General features: G+C 44.8%; 1 protein-coding gene across 3 annotated transcripts in view; it reads left to right on the top strand.

Moving 5' to 3' along the window:
- FIP1L1 (factor interacting with PAPOLA and CPSF1) overlaps nt 1-17414 on the top strand; it is a 708522-nt gene that overhangs the window by 690695 nt on the left and 413 nt on the right. For all 3 annotated transcript variants that reach the window (XM_069631658.1, XM_069631656.1, XM_069631657.1), the window contains one exon: nt 12762-12926. In XM_069631658.1, the coding sequence (XP_069487759.1) occupies nt 12762-12926 (165 nt within the window). The remainder of the gene's footprint in view (nt 1-12761; nt 12927-17414) is intronic.

The following is a 17414-nucleotide window of genomic DNA, read 5'->3' as shown; positions in this document are numbered from 1 at the left end:
CTCCGGCTGTATCATGTACTGTCATCGGTTGGCAAACCGACCGCTGCCTGGCCGTCCGAGAGCCCATTCCACCACAGCGATCGCAGCTACCACAGAGTTCCTATCTGGTGTGCCCTTGCTGGACATCTGCAGGGCTGCTACGTGGAGGTCGACGTACACCTTCACGAAATTCTACTGCGTCAATCGGGATTCCAGGGAGGAGTCCAGGGTCGGCCAAGCAGTGCTGCGCAACCTGTTCGCCTAAGGTGAGCCTGGTGAGGAGGTAAGATTTGCTTAATGTTGAGTTTGATGTAATGCTTAATGTTGAGCCTTTGCCACCTCCCGTGGTTGTGCCTGTGTGTGCTGGTATGTATTCTTTATTCATGAGCATGTGAATCCATGCCAGACCCCATGCTGGAGAAGGAACAAGTTACTTACCTGTAACTGTTGTTCTCTGGCATGGATTCACATGCGAACCCTCCCGCCTACCCCTCTGCGGCTCTTCACTTGGTCATACTGCCACTTCACGTGCTACCAAATCTGAAGATGGCTGCCAGAGGCGGGGCTTAGGTAGAGGGCAGTCATTGGCTGTGGTCAGTATGACGCAGAGATCAGTGATTGGTTACTACTACGAAAGACAGATCAGAAACGAAACTGATACTGTTTTTTTCTTTACCGAGGATTCCTAGCCTGACGACGGGGAATATTCATGAGCATGTGAATCCATGCCAGACCCATGCTGGAGAACAACAGTTACAGGTAAGTAACTTGTTCCTTATTAGAGTTCTTATACAGTGCGCCGCAGGCCTCAATGTGTACACACAATGAGAAAAACACGAGGAGACCTATTTTGAAGGTTTAAGTCAGAATAGATCGAAATGTCAGGGGGCGAGGCAGAGGGCAACTAATCAGGAGACTGATTGAACAACATTGTCTTAAGTCCCTTTTTAAAAGCCAAAGTCGAAGAAATTGATCCAAGTCAGCAGAAGGAAATTCCAGACAGTTGGGCCGTGCACATCAAAGCTCAGACCACCCAGCTTTGCCTGCTGTATGAGCGACAATGCTGCCCATTCTACAGCTCAGGCACTTTCTCACAGTGCTGTTACTAACCCCCAGTCATTTGTCTTGCACAAACTCGGTTGGAGTGTAAGGGAGAATTCTCAGAAATGTGCTAATTCCTCTCTGACTTAGAGACCCCTAGCAACTTTGCTCGATTTTAGGACTTTACATTTTTAACTTGGAGAGAGTGAGACCCTTTTTCCCACTCTCTCATGTATTTTAATGTGATTTTAAACACTGTTTTTGTTTTGGTTGTGGAGTCGGACAAACTCCATAGGCATCATCTTTTACAATACCCACTTGACCTGTTGGGCGTGGGCCTCTCTCCCACTATACAGGACTCAAATCTTTCTGTGTTTATTGTAATCTTCTGGTCACCTGTGTCTCAAACATAGCTGTGTTTAGAACAACACCCACTTGATCAGTTAGGCATAGGCTTCTCTCCCACTGTACTGGACGCTCAAATCTAACAGTGCCCCATTCCAAACTGCACCGTTGATGGTAGTCCTCTGTCCCACTATACAGGACGCTCATATGTGACTGACCAACTCACACCTAGAAAAGCATTACTGTAGAGAGACAGAAATCACTGGCTGATTACTGTAGAGTGATACTGGGAATTGGGGCTCACGCCTCATAAGATGAGAGAGTGATTCTTAGTTATGCCCTTTAGGGCAATTTTGTAGTTAGTAGCTATCCTTCTTATCTCCACATAGCCAGCTCACTGTCGTGAACTTCGTCCAAGGTGATGGACATTAAGGACAGCCACCGATAACACTCAACGATATAACCCTAACTACCTCCCCTCCCCTCCCTTACACAAGAAAGCGACTGAACTAGTCGGCAGCACCAGCTGACAACACCAACTACAGACAGAACCCAAACTTCTAGCGGACAATTCTCCACACTCAGTAATGCACCACTAGACAGCCAGACCAAAACAAAAAATCAACTCGGCATCAACAAACAAAATAAAGACCAAAACAACTCTCAAGCTCAAAATGCTGATCAAAAGACCTATACCAAGGGAAAGTAAAAGAAAGAACAAACGCACAAGAACAGCAACAATGACTCACAACTGCAGAACACACTCCCACAGACGGGAACGAAAACCGAACAACCGCTGAGAGAAGAGACAAATTCTTCTACTTAACTCCATAGCTCGTAAACAACTGGTCACCAGAACGAACCAACCCAACGCTAGAATCAACAGCAGACAACCAAACACAACCACGCAGAAGGACGGACAACACTACAAACAACAAACACAATCGACGCAATAACACCTTACATCACCAAAACAAGAGGAACTTCCACTCGACACCCACAATTCTTAGAAGAACATGATGAAAACAAAAACCCAAGAACGAAGCTAGAAGAACTTTTCGACGACATAGACGCACCTGTACCAACACCTCAACTAGAGATTGATCAGAAAGGAAACCTAAACACTGATCAGAAGACAACCCCAACAATAAAGCCCAAACCAAACTACACCTCCAAACTCCACTGTAACCTAATAAACGTAAGATCCATGTCAAAACACTCAACAGAGATCTTTGACCTCCTTGATGACTGCAGCATTGACATCCTGTTCATCACAGAAACATGGCTGGACGACAACTACAAAATCGCACTCCAAAGCTGCTTCCCAACCAACTTCAGATGCCTTCAGGTAAACAGGAAACGTAAAATGAGGAGGCATCACAATAGCATTCAAAGGACACCTGAAAATACAAACAGACAAACCTCTCAACATCAACTCTGAAACCATGGTCATACACCTATCAGCAAACCCGAAAACCAACATCACATTCATCCTGGTGTACAGACTACCGACATACGATGCAACCTTTATTGACAACTTCATAGAAGCCATCACCAACATAGCCAACAACCACACACCTCTATTCATCCTGGGGGACTTCAACATCTGGTTTGAGGAAACTCCCAAAACTCACTGATACAAAAACTTACAACCATGAAACTATGACAGCTGGTCAAAGGGGCAACACACTCAGCATGACACACCCTTGACGCATTCTTCGCCAAGGAAAAACGTATCCCCACAGCACCACCGATACAAATACTCTGGAACGACCATCTCATCATCCCATTTGTGATCAGACTACCAACTCACATCTGCATCCAACCCCCCAAACTCTCAATCACCACAAAAAGAAACTGCAAAAGCATCAAAGCAAGCAACATATTCGAACTGGAGATGACCGAACTCTCAACTATAGAACTAGAGCTGGCTGACCTAGACGGGAATGCGGAGCTACTACACAAATGGATTGCTGATAAAATTGATAAAATCACCCTGGAAAAACTATTCCCCCCCATCAAAAAAAGAGCAATGGCAAAATGGTTCACCCCACAACTAAGCACTATGAAAAAGGACAACAAGAAGATGGAACTCGAATGGAGGAAAAAATACAACTGAGACAAAAAAATACTGTTCAAGAAACAAATCTGCGCATACATGAATGAAATGCAAAAGGCGAAGAGAAAGCATTATGACGACAGAATCACCAATGCCACCAACACACAAAAAGAAATTTTAAACATCATTAAAGAAATGAGAAACCCACCAGGCTGCAACAACACCCCAACCCTCTCAGAGAAACTTTGCAACGACCTGGCAGACCACTTCAAGAACAAAATCAATGACATCAATGACAAATCATAAAAAAACAGACCTAACCACCACAACATTCAACCAACAGAACCTAACACAGAGCCACAGCACAAACTCCAAAACCTTCCGGAAATATCAGCAGAGGCATTCGTCTTGTTGGTAAAAACACAGCAAGAAAGCAGAATCACCCATGGATCCCTGCCTCCCTGTTAGGAAAGATTTCATATTTTAATGTAATTTTCCCTCCATGTGGCAACCCCCAAATTTTTTGCTGCTGTTTTACCCCATGATCGAAACTTTGCCAGAGAAGCGCAGCCCTCTGCCGCACTCCTCTGGGCTTTCGCTCAATTCTTATGGGGAAACTGACATGCCCTTAAGACAGTCAGTACTGGGAGACTGTTTCCCTTAGTCCTTTCCTCATGTTGCAGCTTTTTTGCAACGTGTAACAAGAGTGCAATGTAACTTACTTTACTGCACTCTTGTGTCTCTAGTCATTCCAAAGGCCCTAGAAACTCTCGCTGGACTTATTATGAACTGTGCAGGTGTCACGGACAGGACTAGTGGCAGCTATCGTTTATCTTATGTTTTGAACCTTTTTTTGCCACGTTATCTGCGCTTACCGCGTCTGGCACGAATAGGTGGCCTGGCCCCCAAAATGGCCATGCCACGAGGTTCTTTGTCCTGTCCTTTGGCCATCTTGCCCCTTCAACTGCCCGCAGGTCGAGCCGACCTGGGTACGCCCTTATTTGGCCATGCACTTTCCCGCAAGATCCAACGCTTTCGCGGGCTTCTGCATGCCTTGTGTGTGTGCCTCCAGGACGTGGGCTGGGATGTCTGTTCCCAATACACATCCTGGGTGCCAGAGAGTCTGGAGTGTCTTGAATGCCTGGGACCACCGTGGTCCGTGATTGGTCCACGTATGGAGTGAGTGTGAGCAGATCTCCCATTGGGTCCTCTCCATTTTGGCCTGAACCCTGCTACCGCGGAATCTACACGGTTTCGAGACGTCCGTATTGTCGCATCCGAACCTGCCAGCAACGTGAACTGAACTGGCGAAGTCTGGGTCAGCCTGCGTCGGGGACCGGTGAGTAGTCCATACCCCAACCGGTGGCCCCTAACGCAGGAACCAGTTTCTTTTCTACCGTTGCGAAATAGCGGATCCATCCTGCCTCTGCCCGCAAGTGGAGGTCTTGCTTTAGTGGGAACTTGTTCTTCATCGCCTCATCCACCTTCCTGAACTGTCAGAGACCCTTGAAGAGACCCTATTTTATACATTGGCACAAGCGCGTGCAGGTACTATTGAGCATAAGGCTCTTCTTTTCGTAGGGCTTGGACTGTCGCCTAGTTAGGTGGATTTCTGATGTCGAACTGGGTCTAATGATTACTTGCACTGCCTGTTTTCCTCCTCATCTAGGTGGTCTACATATTTCGTGCTCCTAACTCCTTTTCCCCCTCGGTCTTGCATATATATTGTATTGATTGTGATGTGTTGGTTTACTTTAGTATTATTGTGATTCTTTGCTATGGTCGATGTTACAAATGCCTTGTAATAAATGTGTCTATAGTTTTAATATAACACCTGTCTGGAGTAATTTGTAAGTGTCCTTGCTTTGTGTGCTCATTGAGGTCTTTCAGTCACCCTCACCCCTCTTGAGACTTAGTCTTGACCGCCACTATCGCTACCCTGATTGGTCTGGCTTGTCCAGAGGTTACCCTGTTCCAAGAAACTAGGCTGGCCTTCTGAACCTCTGCCCCTCCAGGTCAGAGTTCAGAAATCCATCTTAACACTCCCTCACATCTACAAATCAATCCTCACACAAGGAACGCCATCAGAACATTACAAAAACCTCCTAAATCTCTCACTAGCAACAGAAACTGTACCAGGAGCCTTCAAATCAGCATATATCAAACCGCTTTTTAAAAAACACAAGTGGCGATGTCGAAGACCTCCAACTACAGGCCGATTTCCAATATTCCCTACCCAGCAAAACTCATTGAAACTCTTTGAAACCTACGTATACAAACGAACCCAAGAACAGGTAGAAAAACGCCGGCTGCTAGACCAAGCACAAGTCGGTTTCAGACCCGCAAGAGGAACAGAAACAGCCCTACTATCCATCTGGGACGACCTAAAAAATAATGCGGCTCTAACACAACCTCAGTCCTGATTCTGCTCGACCTCTCCGCATCCTTCGACAGTTAGCTATGCCACCCCAACCAAAAGACTAGAAGACATGGGCATAACGAACATGGCACTACTCTGGATTAAATCATTCCTAGCAGACAGAACAGAAACCGTATGGATAAAACCCTTTAAATCCACCCCACAAGTTAACGACTGTGGAGTACCACAATGTTCCTCACTATCTACACTGTTCTTCAACATCTACCGGACTCCAGTAATCAGAACTTTCAAAAAATACATTACGTGCTATAACTACGCAGATGACACTCAAATCATCTACAAAATCGAAGACACTCAAGCCGATCACTCGACCCTAATCGAAGTGTCTAAAAGAAGTCTTTAATTGGATAGATGCCAACAACTTGAAAATCAACCCAGGAAAGACGGAAATCATGATTATATCCAAAAATCAAGAGAACACCTATATTCCATGGCCAACGGAAATGGGAACCGCACCAATTCCATCTAAGGTAATACAACATATGGGAGTCCTGATGGACAACACCCTAACCTTAGAACCACAAATAAATTAAATAATCAAGAAATGCTTCTTCCTCCTCCACACGGCAAGAAGAATCCTACCTTTCCTCTCCTTCTCCCACAAAACACTCAAAATTGTCGCCCCCTCATGTCAAGAATCGAAATGTAAACAGCCTCTATCTCGGGATACCAGAATACCTCCTGAAGAAACTACAACGGATCCAAAATACAGCAGCCAGACTGCTCCTCAAACTATCCAGAAGAGACATCACTCCAGCCCTAAAAACACTGCACTGGCTCCCAGTCAAACATTGCATCACCTTCAAAACAATGTGCATAACACACAGGGCAATCAACTGATAAGGAGCTGAATTAGTGCAGAAGAAAATAACAATCTACAAACCAACGAGACTCAGATCAAGCAACGAAATCCACCTGGAACAAAAACCATATCTTAAGAAAAAACTTGGGGCTCCTCCTTCTCCCACCTAGCTGCGAAAACCTGGAACATCTCGAAAGAAATAAACACCAAAGATCACCTACAATTCGGAAATTATTTAAACCTGGCTCTTCAGCACCACAGACTAAAACTGAAAACCCAAAACAACCGAACAGGAAACTGTTAGGGAGAATTCTCATAAATGTGCTAATTCCCCTCACCTTAGGGACCCCCAGCAACTATGCTGGATTTTGAGGACTTGATTTTTTTTACCTGGAGTGTGTGAGCCTTTTTTCCCACTCTTTTGATGTGTGTTTTACTCTTGTGTGTTCACTTGGTTATGGAGCCTAAACTCCATAGGCATGATCTTTTCATTTGTGTCACACAGCACCCTCGGTGCAGTGACACAGGGAAGCCTTTTAGGCTGTACCAAGGTTTAAATACCTTCTCTGGGATAAACTACTGTTTCCAAGAGAAAGTAAAGTGAAATTGACTTTACTAGTCATTTCAAATTCCTAGACCCAACTCACCCTATCTTACTATATAGTGCTGGAGGGGTTACTTAGTATCCCCTGTGTCTAGAAACACATGTACCAGTCTCATGCTACCCTTGCCTCTCGAAATGGCTGGTGGAAGTGGTTTTACAGCGAACTACCATGATTTTTCCCCGACCACGAACACTGGTAGCGTTAAATCGCGGGAGTCATGTTTTTCAAGATGGCTTCTGAGCCCCCTATGTTTAAACAGGTCCCGGTCTTCTTTTTTCGGCGCTTCTTTTTGGAAAGGTCCTTCTAGAGTTTCTCTGCGCACCAAACCAGGTTTGGTACCTTTGTTCTTTCGCCTTTGGCAGGCTTCAGGACTGAAGACTGCCTCTGGCGTCCGAGTGTCTGGGGTGGGCAGGAAGTGAGGGAGGTTCCCGAAACTCCCTGTGCTTGGTCTCCTAGGAAACCCAACTGCACTCTGGCGTGATTGACTGGCTGACTGTCCGGCAAGGACCGCCACCCTGCTAGGCTGGAATGAATGGGAGAGAACTGAATGAAAGGCGAGTCGCTTGGCTTGGAAGGCAGTCGACCACTGGAACGAAAGAACCGAAGATGAACTTGAAGAGGACGGCTGCTGCAACTCCTGGACTGTTGGTTTGCCCAGGCAAGCCCTGCTGCAGGTCCGAATCGCCAAGTTCATCTCGACAGAGAAGCCCTTCAAGGATGACTTCTTCCTTTGAGTTGGTGGGACCCATCAACTCGACACTAAACTACCTTGATACCATTTTCGGAGCTGGTTGTATTTTCCTCAGAGTGCTGCAGGAAACCGAGTAACCAGGGAGAGGGACACCAGTTTGTGTGCTTGACTACAGCTACCGGAATTGAAGATTTGCCAGTTGCCAGTTTTTTGACCAGTTCCAGTGCAGTGCAGGAGTCCCCCGACGTCCTCCCTCTTGTCCTCACGACTGAGGCTCAGGAACAGCGAGATCTGCAGGAACTGCCAGGAACAGAAGTCTTCAGCTGCATCTTTTTCTTCATTGTAAAGTACTGTGAAAACCCGATCGAGAGAACTTGCCTCTCACTGCAAAAGTGCTTGGAACTTTTGCAATTTACAGGCCTAATCAGCTTGTGACCCAACATATGATTTGTTCTTTTACAAACTACTTCTGAGAACTTTGGCAAAGACTTTTCCGTTTAACTACCAGAACTGCTTTATTTTATACAAGACTTTAGCCCATTGGCTTTGGCCTAACCTATTGCATTGAATTGACTCCTCTGGTGAACTCAAAATATTTGCAACGTCTAAAGAATACTTGTCGTCTTTATTTTATTAACCTATGCCCTTTTGCTCCTACTTCAAAGTAGTTTTAATGCCTCAGTAACATACCGTGTAGAGTACTGAAGTACATTGTGCGTGATATATATTGCCTCCTTCTAGTGAATGTTTTATAACTAACTGAAATAAAGTAATAGGTGTTTTACCAAGAAACCTTGAGTCTAAGAGTCTACTTGACCTCTTGTGATTGTAGACCTCTGTGTAACATCATTACAGCTCACATTCCCCTCTTGAGATAAGCCTGGCTGCTCAGCAACACTACCAAAACTGTGTAGTACAGACTTGTACCAAAGGTTGGTTTTGCTTACACCTGCAGTCCTAGTTGTGTGTAGTGGTCCCAAACCAAAGGGTACTGCATACAAACTTTGCCTAACAGAAACACAAAGAAAAAGGATGACTACATTTAGAATGACACTGACAACACCCAGAACCGACCAGAGAATCTCTTACTACAACAAGAGAGACAATGCTAAGTCGAATAGGAGACAAGCGACACCCTTGAGGACAGGAATCGCTATCCCTAGCCAACTCAATGCCAACACTCAATGCCAACATCCTCACCTGCCCCATAATCGCTATCAAGTATCATACTTCTGTAGAGTTGTGTGAATGTTAGCACTTGCTACACTTGAACTAAGTTGTGGACATTGGCACGGGCACTGACAGTATGGAGTCCTGAATGAAAGCAGGTGTCGCCCTTTGACGTTATTGCAAGCTATGGCATGTGCCACGTTTCGAAGGGGTTGGGAGCGATAGCAATAAAAACAACTGAATAAGATGACGAATGCCAATCATCTGCCACATATAGATGGAGTAGCTTTGGCTAGTCAATGCCGTGCACCGACTGGATTGGGAATGCTTTCTGGGCCAGATTGTAAGGGACGCACAAACGCCTACCTGCCTGCCCCGCATACAGACAGGTGTCAAGTAGGTGGCCAAAGCCGAACTTGGGTTGGGTTAAGAATGTGAGTAGATGCCATGTGTGAAAGGGACTGTGAATATCGGACAGCCCAGATCAAGACAGAAGACACAGAGATGCTCTCGCAACCCACCTGGGGAGAACATAGAAACTCAGCGCCTCACTTCAGTACAGCAATGCCAGTTAACCAATCCACTAAAGATTGTACCCCTCTGCATACACCTCTCAAATTCTAACCAAACACAACCACAAACTTAGAACACAACAATCCGCACAAACTTCACTACACTGCAACAACAAAACAAATCACACATAGACTCGCACAACAGCGCACGATTACCGACCGTAAAACAACCCAAGCCCATCCAACGGACCCACCAGGCTGAAGCCGCCAACAGCACATCACTGCTCTCTTGCACTTTTCCAGCATTTGCCCACTAACCCACCCCCCACTGCTTTCCCTTTTTCAGAGCAGCCGGATCTCAAGGGGACCACTCCTGTGGTGATAGTGTGCAGTACAAATATCCTTTTAGTGTGCAGTACAAATATCCTTTAACATAAACATTGTGGCACACCACACCTTCAGTGCAGTGGCATAGGGAAGTCTTTCAGATTTCCCAAAAGTTTAAATACCTTCTCTTGGATAAACTACGGTTTCCAAGAGCAGTAAAGTGAAATTGACTTTACTTACATTTGTAACTTTCTAGACCCAGCACACACAATCGTACAATGGGATGCTGGAGGGGTTACTTGGTATCCCCTTTGTCTAGCTTCTCATGTAACAATTTTATGTTAATCTTTCCTCGATGAATGGCTGGTGGCAGTAGTTTACTTTTAACTACCATGGTGTGCTTTTCCCGTGGGCTGCGTTCGCAGCTGCAGTAAAGCACCCAAGGGTGCCATTTTTTCACGAGTGAAGCCCGCTTTGGCTCCAGGGTGTCTGGCGGGGGCAGGAAATGAGGGAGGTGCCCAAAACTACCTGTGCTTAATCTCCTAGGAGACAGGTAAGCACTCTTAGGTGTTTGGCCGGCTGGCTGTCCGGCAAGGACAGCTACCCTGCTGGGTGACTGACAGCTGGACTGGAATGAATAGGAGAAACCTGTGTAAAGAGCTTTTTGGCTTGGAAGGCAGTCTCGACCACTGGACGAAGGAATTCGAAGAAGAACTTGGAAGCAACGCGTGCTACAACTCGTGGACATGTTTGCCCGGTGAAGCCTTGCTGCTGTGCTGAAGCTTCAAATTCGTATCGACAGAAGAGGCCCACAAGGACGACTTTTCCCTTCGAGTTGGTCGGACCAATCAACTCCAGAGTAAGCCGCCTGGACATCCTCTCGAAGCTGGTTAAGTTTCCACTGCAGTCGCTGCAGGAACCAGATAGCCAGGGAGAGGAACACAATTCTGTGTGCGTTGCTTTTAAGCTGCTCCAGGAAGATCCTCCGGACTCCCAGGAAGCAGGACTGACCGAGCCTGAGCCCCCTTAAGAGTGCGGGACCCCAGACGCAAAGAAAGCCCATCTCGACAGCCAGGAACCATGGTGGTGCTATTTGCGGTAGACGCGAGGAGCTGAAACACCGAAGTGCCACTTGTTCGAAGATTTCTGGGTGCGAATGGTGACCGTCCCATTGCAGTGCAGGAGTCCCCAGATGTTGTCCCTCTTGTCCCCACGACTGAGGCCCAGGAACAGCGGGATCTGCGGAGCTGCACAGGAACAGAAGTCATCTGCTGCACTTGTTCTTCAGCCTAAAGGTACTGTACAGTCTAAGAGAACTTTCCATCTTGTTGTGTAGCCAATTGTCCTCATTGGAGACTTTCTTGGTTGCATTTGTAGATTTGTTACCAGCTTCTTTACATCACAAGCTTAATCAGCCTGTGGCCCTACTTTGATTTCTTCTATTCTACCAAGACTTTTAAAAACACTGAAAGACTTTCTGCTTACCTTCAAGAAGTGCTTCATTTCACCTTGACTTTTGCTGACTTGAACATTGGCTGGCCTGGCTCCCTGAATGACTCCCCTCTCCTGAGTTTTTGCCTTCCTTATAGGAAGGGTTTAACTCACTTTGCATTTGGGGGTTATTGAAAGTACTTATCTGCTTAGAATCATTGTGTGAATACTTGTTTTATTCCGATCCCTCTTTTCTTTGACTCTCCTAAGAAAGTCTAAATGCAAACAGTGATATATTAATGTCTACAGCACCCTAGCAATTGAAGTCACCTGAGGGTGTATGTAGTGTCTGTGAGCCATCCCAAATGGGTATCTGCTGATTTAGAAAACGTAAGAGTGTGTATTTTTGTTGAAGTATATTTGTGTTAACATTGCTCCCCTCTAAAGAAGGTTTACTATGACTGTTAAATAAATTAATACGTGTTTAATCAAGACACCTTGTGTGTAAGAGTTTATTTGTACACTTGTCACTGTGACTCTCTGTAACTCCACTACAGCTGACATTGACCCCTCTTGAGATAAGCCTGGCTGCTCAACACACTACCAACCTGTGTAGTACAAGCTTATACCAAAGGTTGGGTTTCCTATGCCTGTGGTCAGTTGTGTGTAGTGGTCCCAGAGGGTACTGCATACAAACTTTGCCTAACAGGAACATCCCTTAGAAAGAACATTACTTAGGGGTACGTAATTTGTTCTATAGTTTTAAGCTTGGACAAATGGGGAGAAGTGTGTTCTTTGCCTCTAATTTTATCACGCACACATGTTTCTAAATATTCAAATTTCAATGGGACTAACTGCATTACATGCCTCCATTAAAGAGGTTTCAATATAGCACTTTAATTAAAAGGTAATGTTTTTGTCTTCTAGATCGAAGGGCTGCTTTAGTTACTCTAGACAATTGCTTTTTTGTTGAAGAACTTGCTGCTCCTGATCACCTTGCCATGTGGTTCATGTCTGTACCTCCATATTTATGCTATGGTAGAATAAGCCAGAGGTTATTGTAAGTTACTATATTTAGATCTTAGCTGCACATTTCTTTGAGGATAATTATGGGGGTTACTGGTATACCAAATAATCGCCCTTAAATTGATATGCATTGAAATCTACACCTGTGTAGTGATGAGAGCATTAAACATTGTTCATTATATTTACATGTGAAAAGATGTTAATTATAATATTGTTTGTAAAGCTTTTCATGCCAGATTCCCCATGCTTCTATGGTGAATTTAATTGAATTAAGATGTAGTTTCTTTCCCATGAACTTTAAACATTTAATTCTTGCACCTGACTTTTTAACAGTGAGGAAGAGCGATACCGATACAGAGAATATGCTGAAAGAGGTTACGAACGGCACAGGGAACGTGTAAGCAGAGAAAGTGTCAGCAGAGAAAAGGAAGAAAGGCACAGAGAAAGAAGGCATAGAGAAAAAGAAGAAACAGTAACGCGGCACAAGTCATCTCGAAGGTATCTGTTGCTATTTTACATCTTGTATTACTGTATTGAAATAAAAAAATAAATTTGTAAAGTAAAGGTCCACCGTTTCCTAAAGCTGCATCCTGATCGAGCTTTGCAGAGATGCAAGGCCGGGCTGTCTTTGACAGTGATGTGAAATGGAGTGGGGTGAGTTGGGTAAAGGAGCACAGGTGCGAGAAGGCACAGTGGTACATGGGAAAGTGAGGTTGAGTGCCGAGGGAACGAGATGTGAGTAGACAGTTTGTATTTTCCCACACTTGCATTTTGCAGGCCTAGGTTTCTCATTTTAGATTGCCATTTCAATCATGCCACAGTTGGTTATTTGCCACACTTGGATTGTGCCTCACTAGGGCTCCTAAATTAGATTGCATTACGCATAGCCTCACACATTTGACATGCACACTATTTGACTACACCCTACGCTAACATACATCACTCTCAGCCGAGCACCACCACCCATCGAATAAAGCAGTCTCACAAACACAATTGGGTCCCGTTGTTTACATAACTGACTTGCTTGACAATTTGACACAGCACCCGTCCCACACATTCTAATATGGGCTGCTGTTGGGGCACTAGCCATTCCCCATCTATCTTCAGTCAGGTTATAAATGCACACAAACACATTTAACCACTCCTCTCACAACTTCTCAACTTAGACTACAGTCTTCCAAAGGGTGTTCATCCTCATCTCTTTGAGGCCATACCAATGTGCAGTAGGCGCTATACACATGCCAATTAACATAGATACAGTGAGCCATCAGCATAGCTGCCCTCATGGCATCCTCTATGGCCGTAGCCTCCCCAGCACCACCTAGGATATGAAGCAACATAGACTATTTCGTTTGGGACAGAGCCTTCTCATATAGGCCGTCAAGTTGCAAAAAGCGGTTTTCATCAGGTGTGCTGACAGGGAGTTCTCTGCAAATGACTCAAGTCCTCTGAAAAGTATATTACAAGTAGTTTAAAGTATTGAACTGCTATTGTTGCTGTTAAATAGCCCTTTTATTCCTATAACAGAATATTTCCTGAGCTGCTATCACAAGTGATTTTACTTACCATTGAACAGTGCTCATGATCTGTATAATTCTTTACTATTGGTTAACACACCTGAAGTATTGCATGTTTTCTATTGTGTTCATTAGCTAAAGTAGTACTTACCTGAATATAACTTTACCTTCTGTATATAAAATAAATATCTATTTTACTAGAACTACAAGTGTGTACGAGTTTCTTAGGGCCTATGTATTTACTGAATTGATTGTACTTACATACAGCTCACATCTCCCTCCTAAAATAAGCCTTGCTGTTCTGCCATACTGCCAACCCTTGGAGTAGTACAGACTTATCCTAGAAGCTGGGGCCTATATACCCAGGGGTGGTTTTATAAAGTCTTACCACAGGTCGACTTTAGGAAAACTCCCTTAACAGAGGTCCAACACAAAGTGCAGACAGATTTGCTCGAGGGAATTTCCCTATGAAAGGTGTACTGGGAGACTCATTCCTGGTGGAGTGGGTCTTCCACCTCCATCATGGCTTCCCTCTGATACCAGTCATCCCACGGGTTCTCAGGAAATTGAGGAGATTTAGAACCACTATGATCTTGTTCGGCCCCGAATGGGTGAGGAACATATGGTACTCGGAACGCCTGGAATCGACCATCTGCCCACCTCTATGGTTGCCTCGGCGGGTGGACCTCATATCCCAGTCGGAAGTTCATGTACTTCACTCGAACCCAAAATCCCTCAACCTACATGCGTGGCTCTTGAAGATGAGGTATGACGACTGGGGACCTCTCTGAGGTACTTGAGGTGCTACTGGCTGCACGCATCCATCTACATGATCTCTGTATGTGTGCAGATGTAAAAGATTTGAGGTGTGGTACAGGGAATGCAGGAAAAACCCCATTGCTTGTCCCATCACTACACCACAGCGGCTGGCGAAGTATTCATAAATGCTGCGAATTTCGTTTTAGGTCTCCCGGGCTCCCCCAGGATCGGGGCAACCTGGGAGATTTAAAACTCATGGCAATTATAAATACAACACTGTTGTATTTATAATGGCTGCAACACTTGTATTAAACCTTCTGGGGAGGGGAGTCCGGGAGACTTAAAACGAAAGGCGCGGCCATTATAAGCATGCTCTCCGGTAGCTGGAAATCGCTACTGCCTTTGTTTCTTCATCTTCCTTTTCGGATCCAGTGGTAGAATACCTCTTCAGCTTCCAGGATCAGACTTTCATGCAGGAACCCAGCCAATCAAACAGCCATGCACCATTTAAACTTCGGCGGTTGGCAGTACTTTCAGCACAGCCAGCCTTCCAGTTTGAACTGAATTCTCGCAGTCAGGATGGAAGACAAAGGGCTGCTGAGTTTTGGACTCCTCACGCTCTTCCTGCCTTCGGTCACTCTGGAGCCTGGGTGGGTAATCCACAGGATTCCCGACGAAGATAAAGCTAATACAAAGGCTTTTCCGCCCTGGAAGTCAGAGGAAGGAACAAGAAAGGACAAGGAACACTAAAATGGCAAAAAAGAAGACTGGGGCCCATTTTACTGGGGCTGTGGAAATAAAGGTAAGCTTGTCCCAGTCGTATAAATGTTAGTTAAAAGGAGAAAGGGGATACATTGTTACCTCCCTAGCATGCCACATAAGGTGGGGTGTACTGATTTCATCTAATAAAATGTAAAAGGGATCCAAAGATCTTTTATACCCTTGGGATTTGTAGTTCTCACAAGGGAGGATAGCTCAGGGGCAACATGCTCGCCTTGGAAGCAAGACGATAGGGAGCAACACAGGTTCGATCCCCGGGTCCGCTTTAGAAACCTCTTGGTATTAAGCGTGTTATAAATAACCTATCATATCATATTAAGGTTAGCCAGAGAAAGTTAAAATGGGAGCCCGAAGCGCAACCCAGGAACAATAGGCAGTAAGTCCCAAAAGTTGTCAAAGTTGATAAAATCTCTAGAGAGTCTTAGAAACGACATCCATAGAAAGAGTTAAAGACTCTGTGTGTGGAAAAAGGTTCCCACTCGCTGAAGTATAAGGGGAAAAAAGCCACCAGTAAAGCAAAATGTTCTGGGGTTGACATAGGTCAGGAAGATTAATCATTGATATGAAAATCTTACCTAACACTCGACTGTTTATTACATTGGTAACCTCTCTTCCTATCACACTTTATGCTGTCCGCCAGGAGCCTTCTCTTTTTTTTTTAACTTTCTTTATTGCATTTTAATACTCAAACAATCCCCCTTCCCCCCCTTTTCCCCCCAGTCACTGTTCCCTTCTCTGTCATCCAACACAACCCATCATAACAGCCTAGCGAAGATCACATATAACCATCCACCTTCTCCCTCCTCCCCAGCACACTTTTTAATAACATCAAGCTGATCCCATCTATCCGAAATTCCGACATTCATCATCTTCCGCGCTCCCTCCGAAGCATGTTCGGGATGTTCCAACTGGAGAACATACCGACGAAATGGGAGTCAGAAGTCCCTGAACTCCAGGAGCCTTATCTTGTGCCTCTACTAATTTCTCTCTGCACCATTCCTATTTTATCCTTAAATAATTCAACCTTTCCTGTCATTTCTATGTGGACAATTCACATATCTTCTCTTTCTCATGGAAGTCTTCTCACTTCATTTCAACTCTGAAAAAAGTCTGTTCTTTCTCCCTTCTGTTTTCGCTCGTCCACCTTCTGACATTCTTTACTACCCTGCACTCCTACCATTCTCCCCTTCTGCCTGTAACCTGTGTCGTTTTCAAATCTTTTGTTTCTCAACACACATCACAAACACTGCTTGTATCTATCGCTTTCAGCTGTACAATCTGTCCTGCCTGCCCAATTCTCTCGTTTCATGCCACCAAGCTACTTATTTTCCCAGCTCATCTTGATTATTTTGCTCTTTTAGTTGATCTACCTGCTATCAGCCTCCTTTTCCTTTCATCCCCTTGCACGTCTACTTCCTCCTCTCTGCAGTTGGCGTCTCTGCTGCTGTTTTGATTTCAGTTTCCTCTTCCTTTGTGCAGTCTTTAATTGTACCCATGGTCTCGCCCCATCATATGTCTTCTCTTGTGTCCTTCTATTCTCCTCTGCGTTCTCAACATTCACAATCTCAGTACCTTCTTATTATCCCTAAGCCTCAGTGTGCATCTTCCTGCTTTCACTCCTTCGCTTTATTTGCCCTAAAACAAGGTAACGCTCTACCCCTTACTCTCCGATCCTTCACTTCCTTCCATATTTTTCGCAGTCATCTGAAAATTAATTTTCTATCCCTAATTTCTCACACTTAATACCAGTCTTTCTGTCAAAAATCTCTTGCCATGTTAAATTGATTCTTTAGCGCTATCGCCAAAGCACTTTACAAATACCAATAGATAAAAATAGAAACATTACAAACCAATCATAAGTGATGGTGGGGAACCTTTTTCCCATCTTATTTCATTTATCTGTTAACTCAAATTGTATTTTGAATCTGCT

This window comes from Ambystoma mexicanum, chromosome 6q, assembly GCF_040938575.1.
Source record: "Ambystoma mexicanum isolate Mex_15411 chromosome 6q, UKY_AmexF1_1, whole genome shotgun sequence".
Taxonomy (NCBI): domain Eukaryota; kingdom Metazoa; phylum Chordata; class Amphibia; order Caudata; family Ambystomatidae; genus Ambystoma; species Ambystoma mexicanum.
The sequence above is the reverse complement of the archived record's forward strand: the minus strand, read 5'-3'. Positions and strand labels throughout refer to the sequence as shown.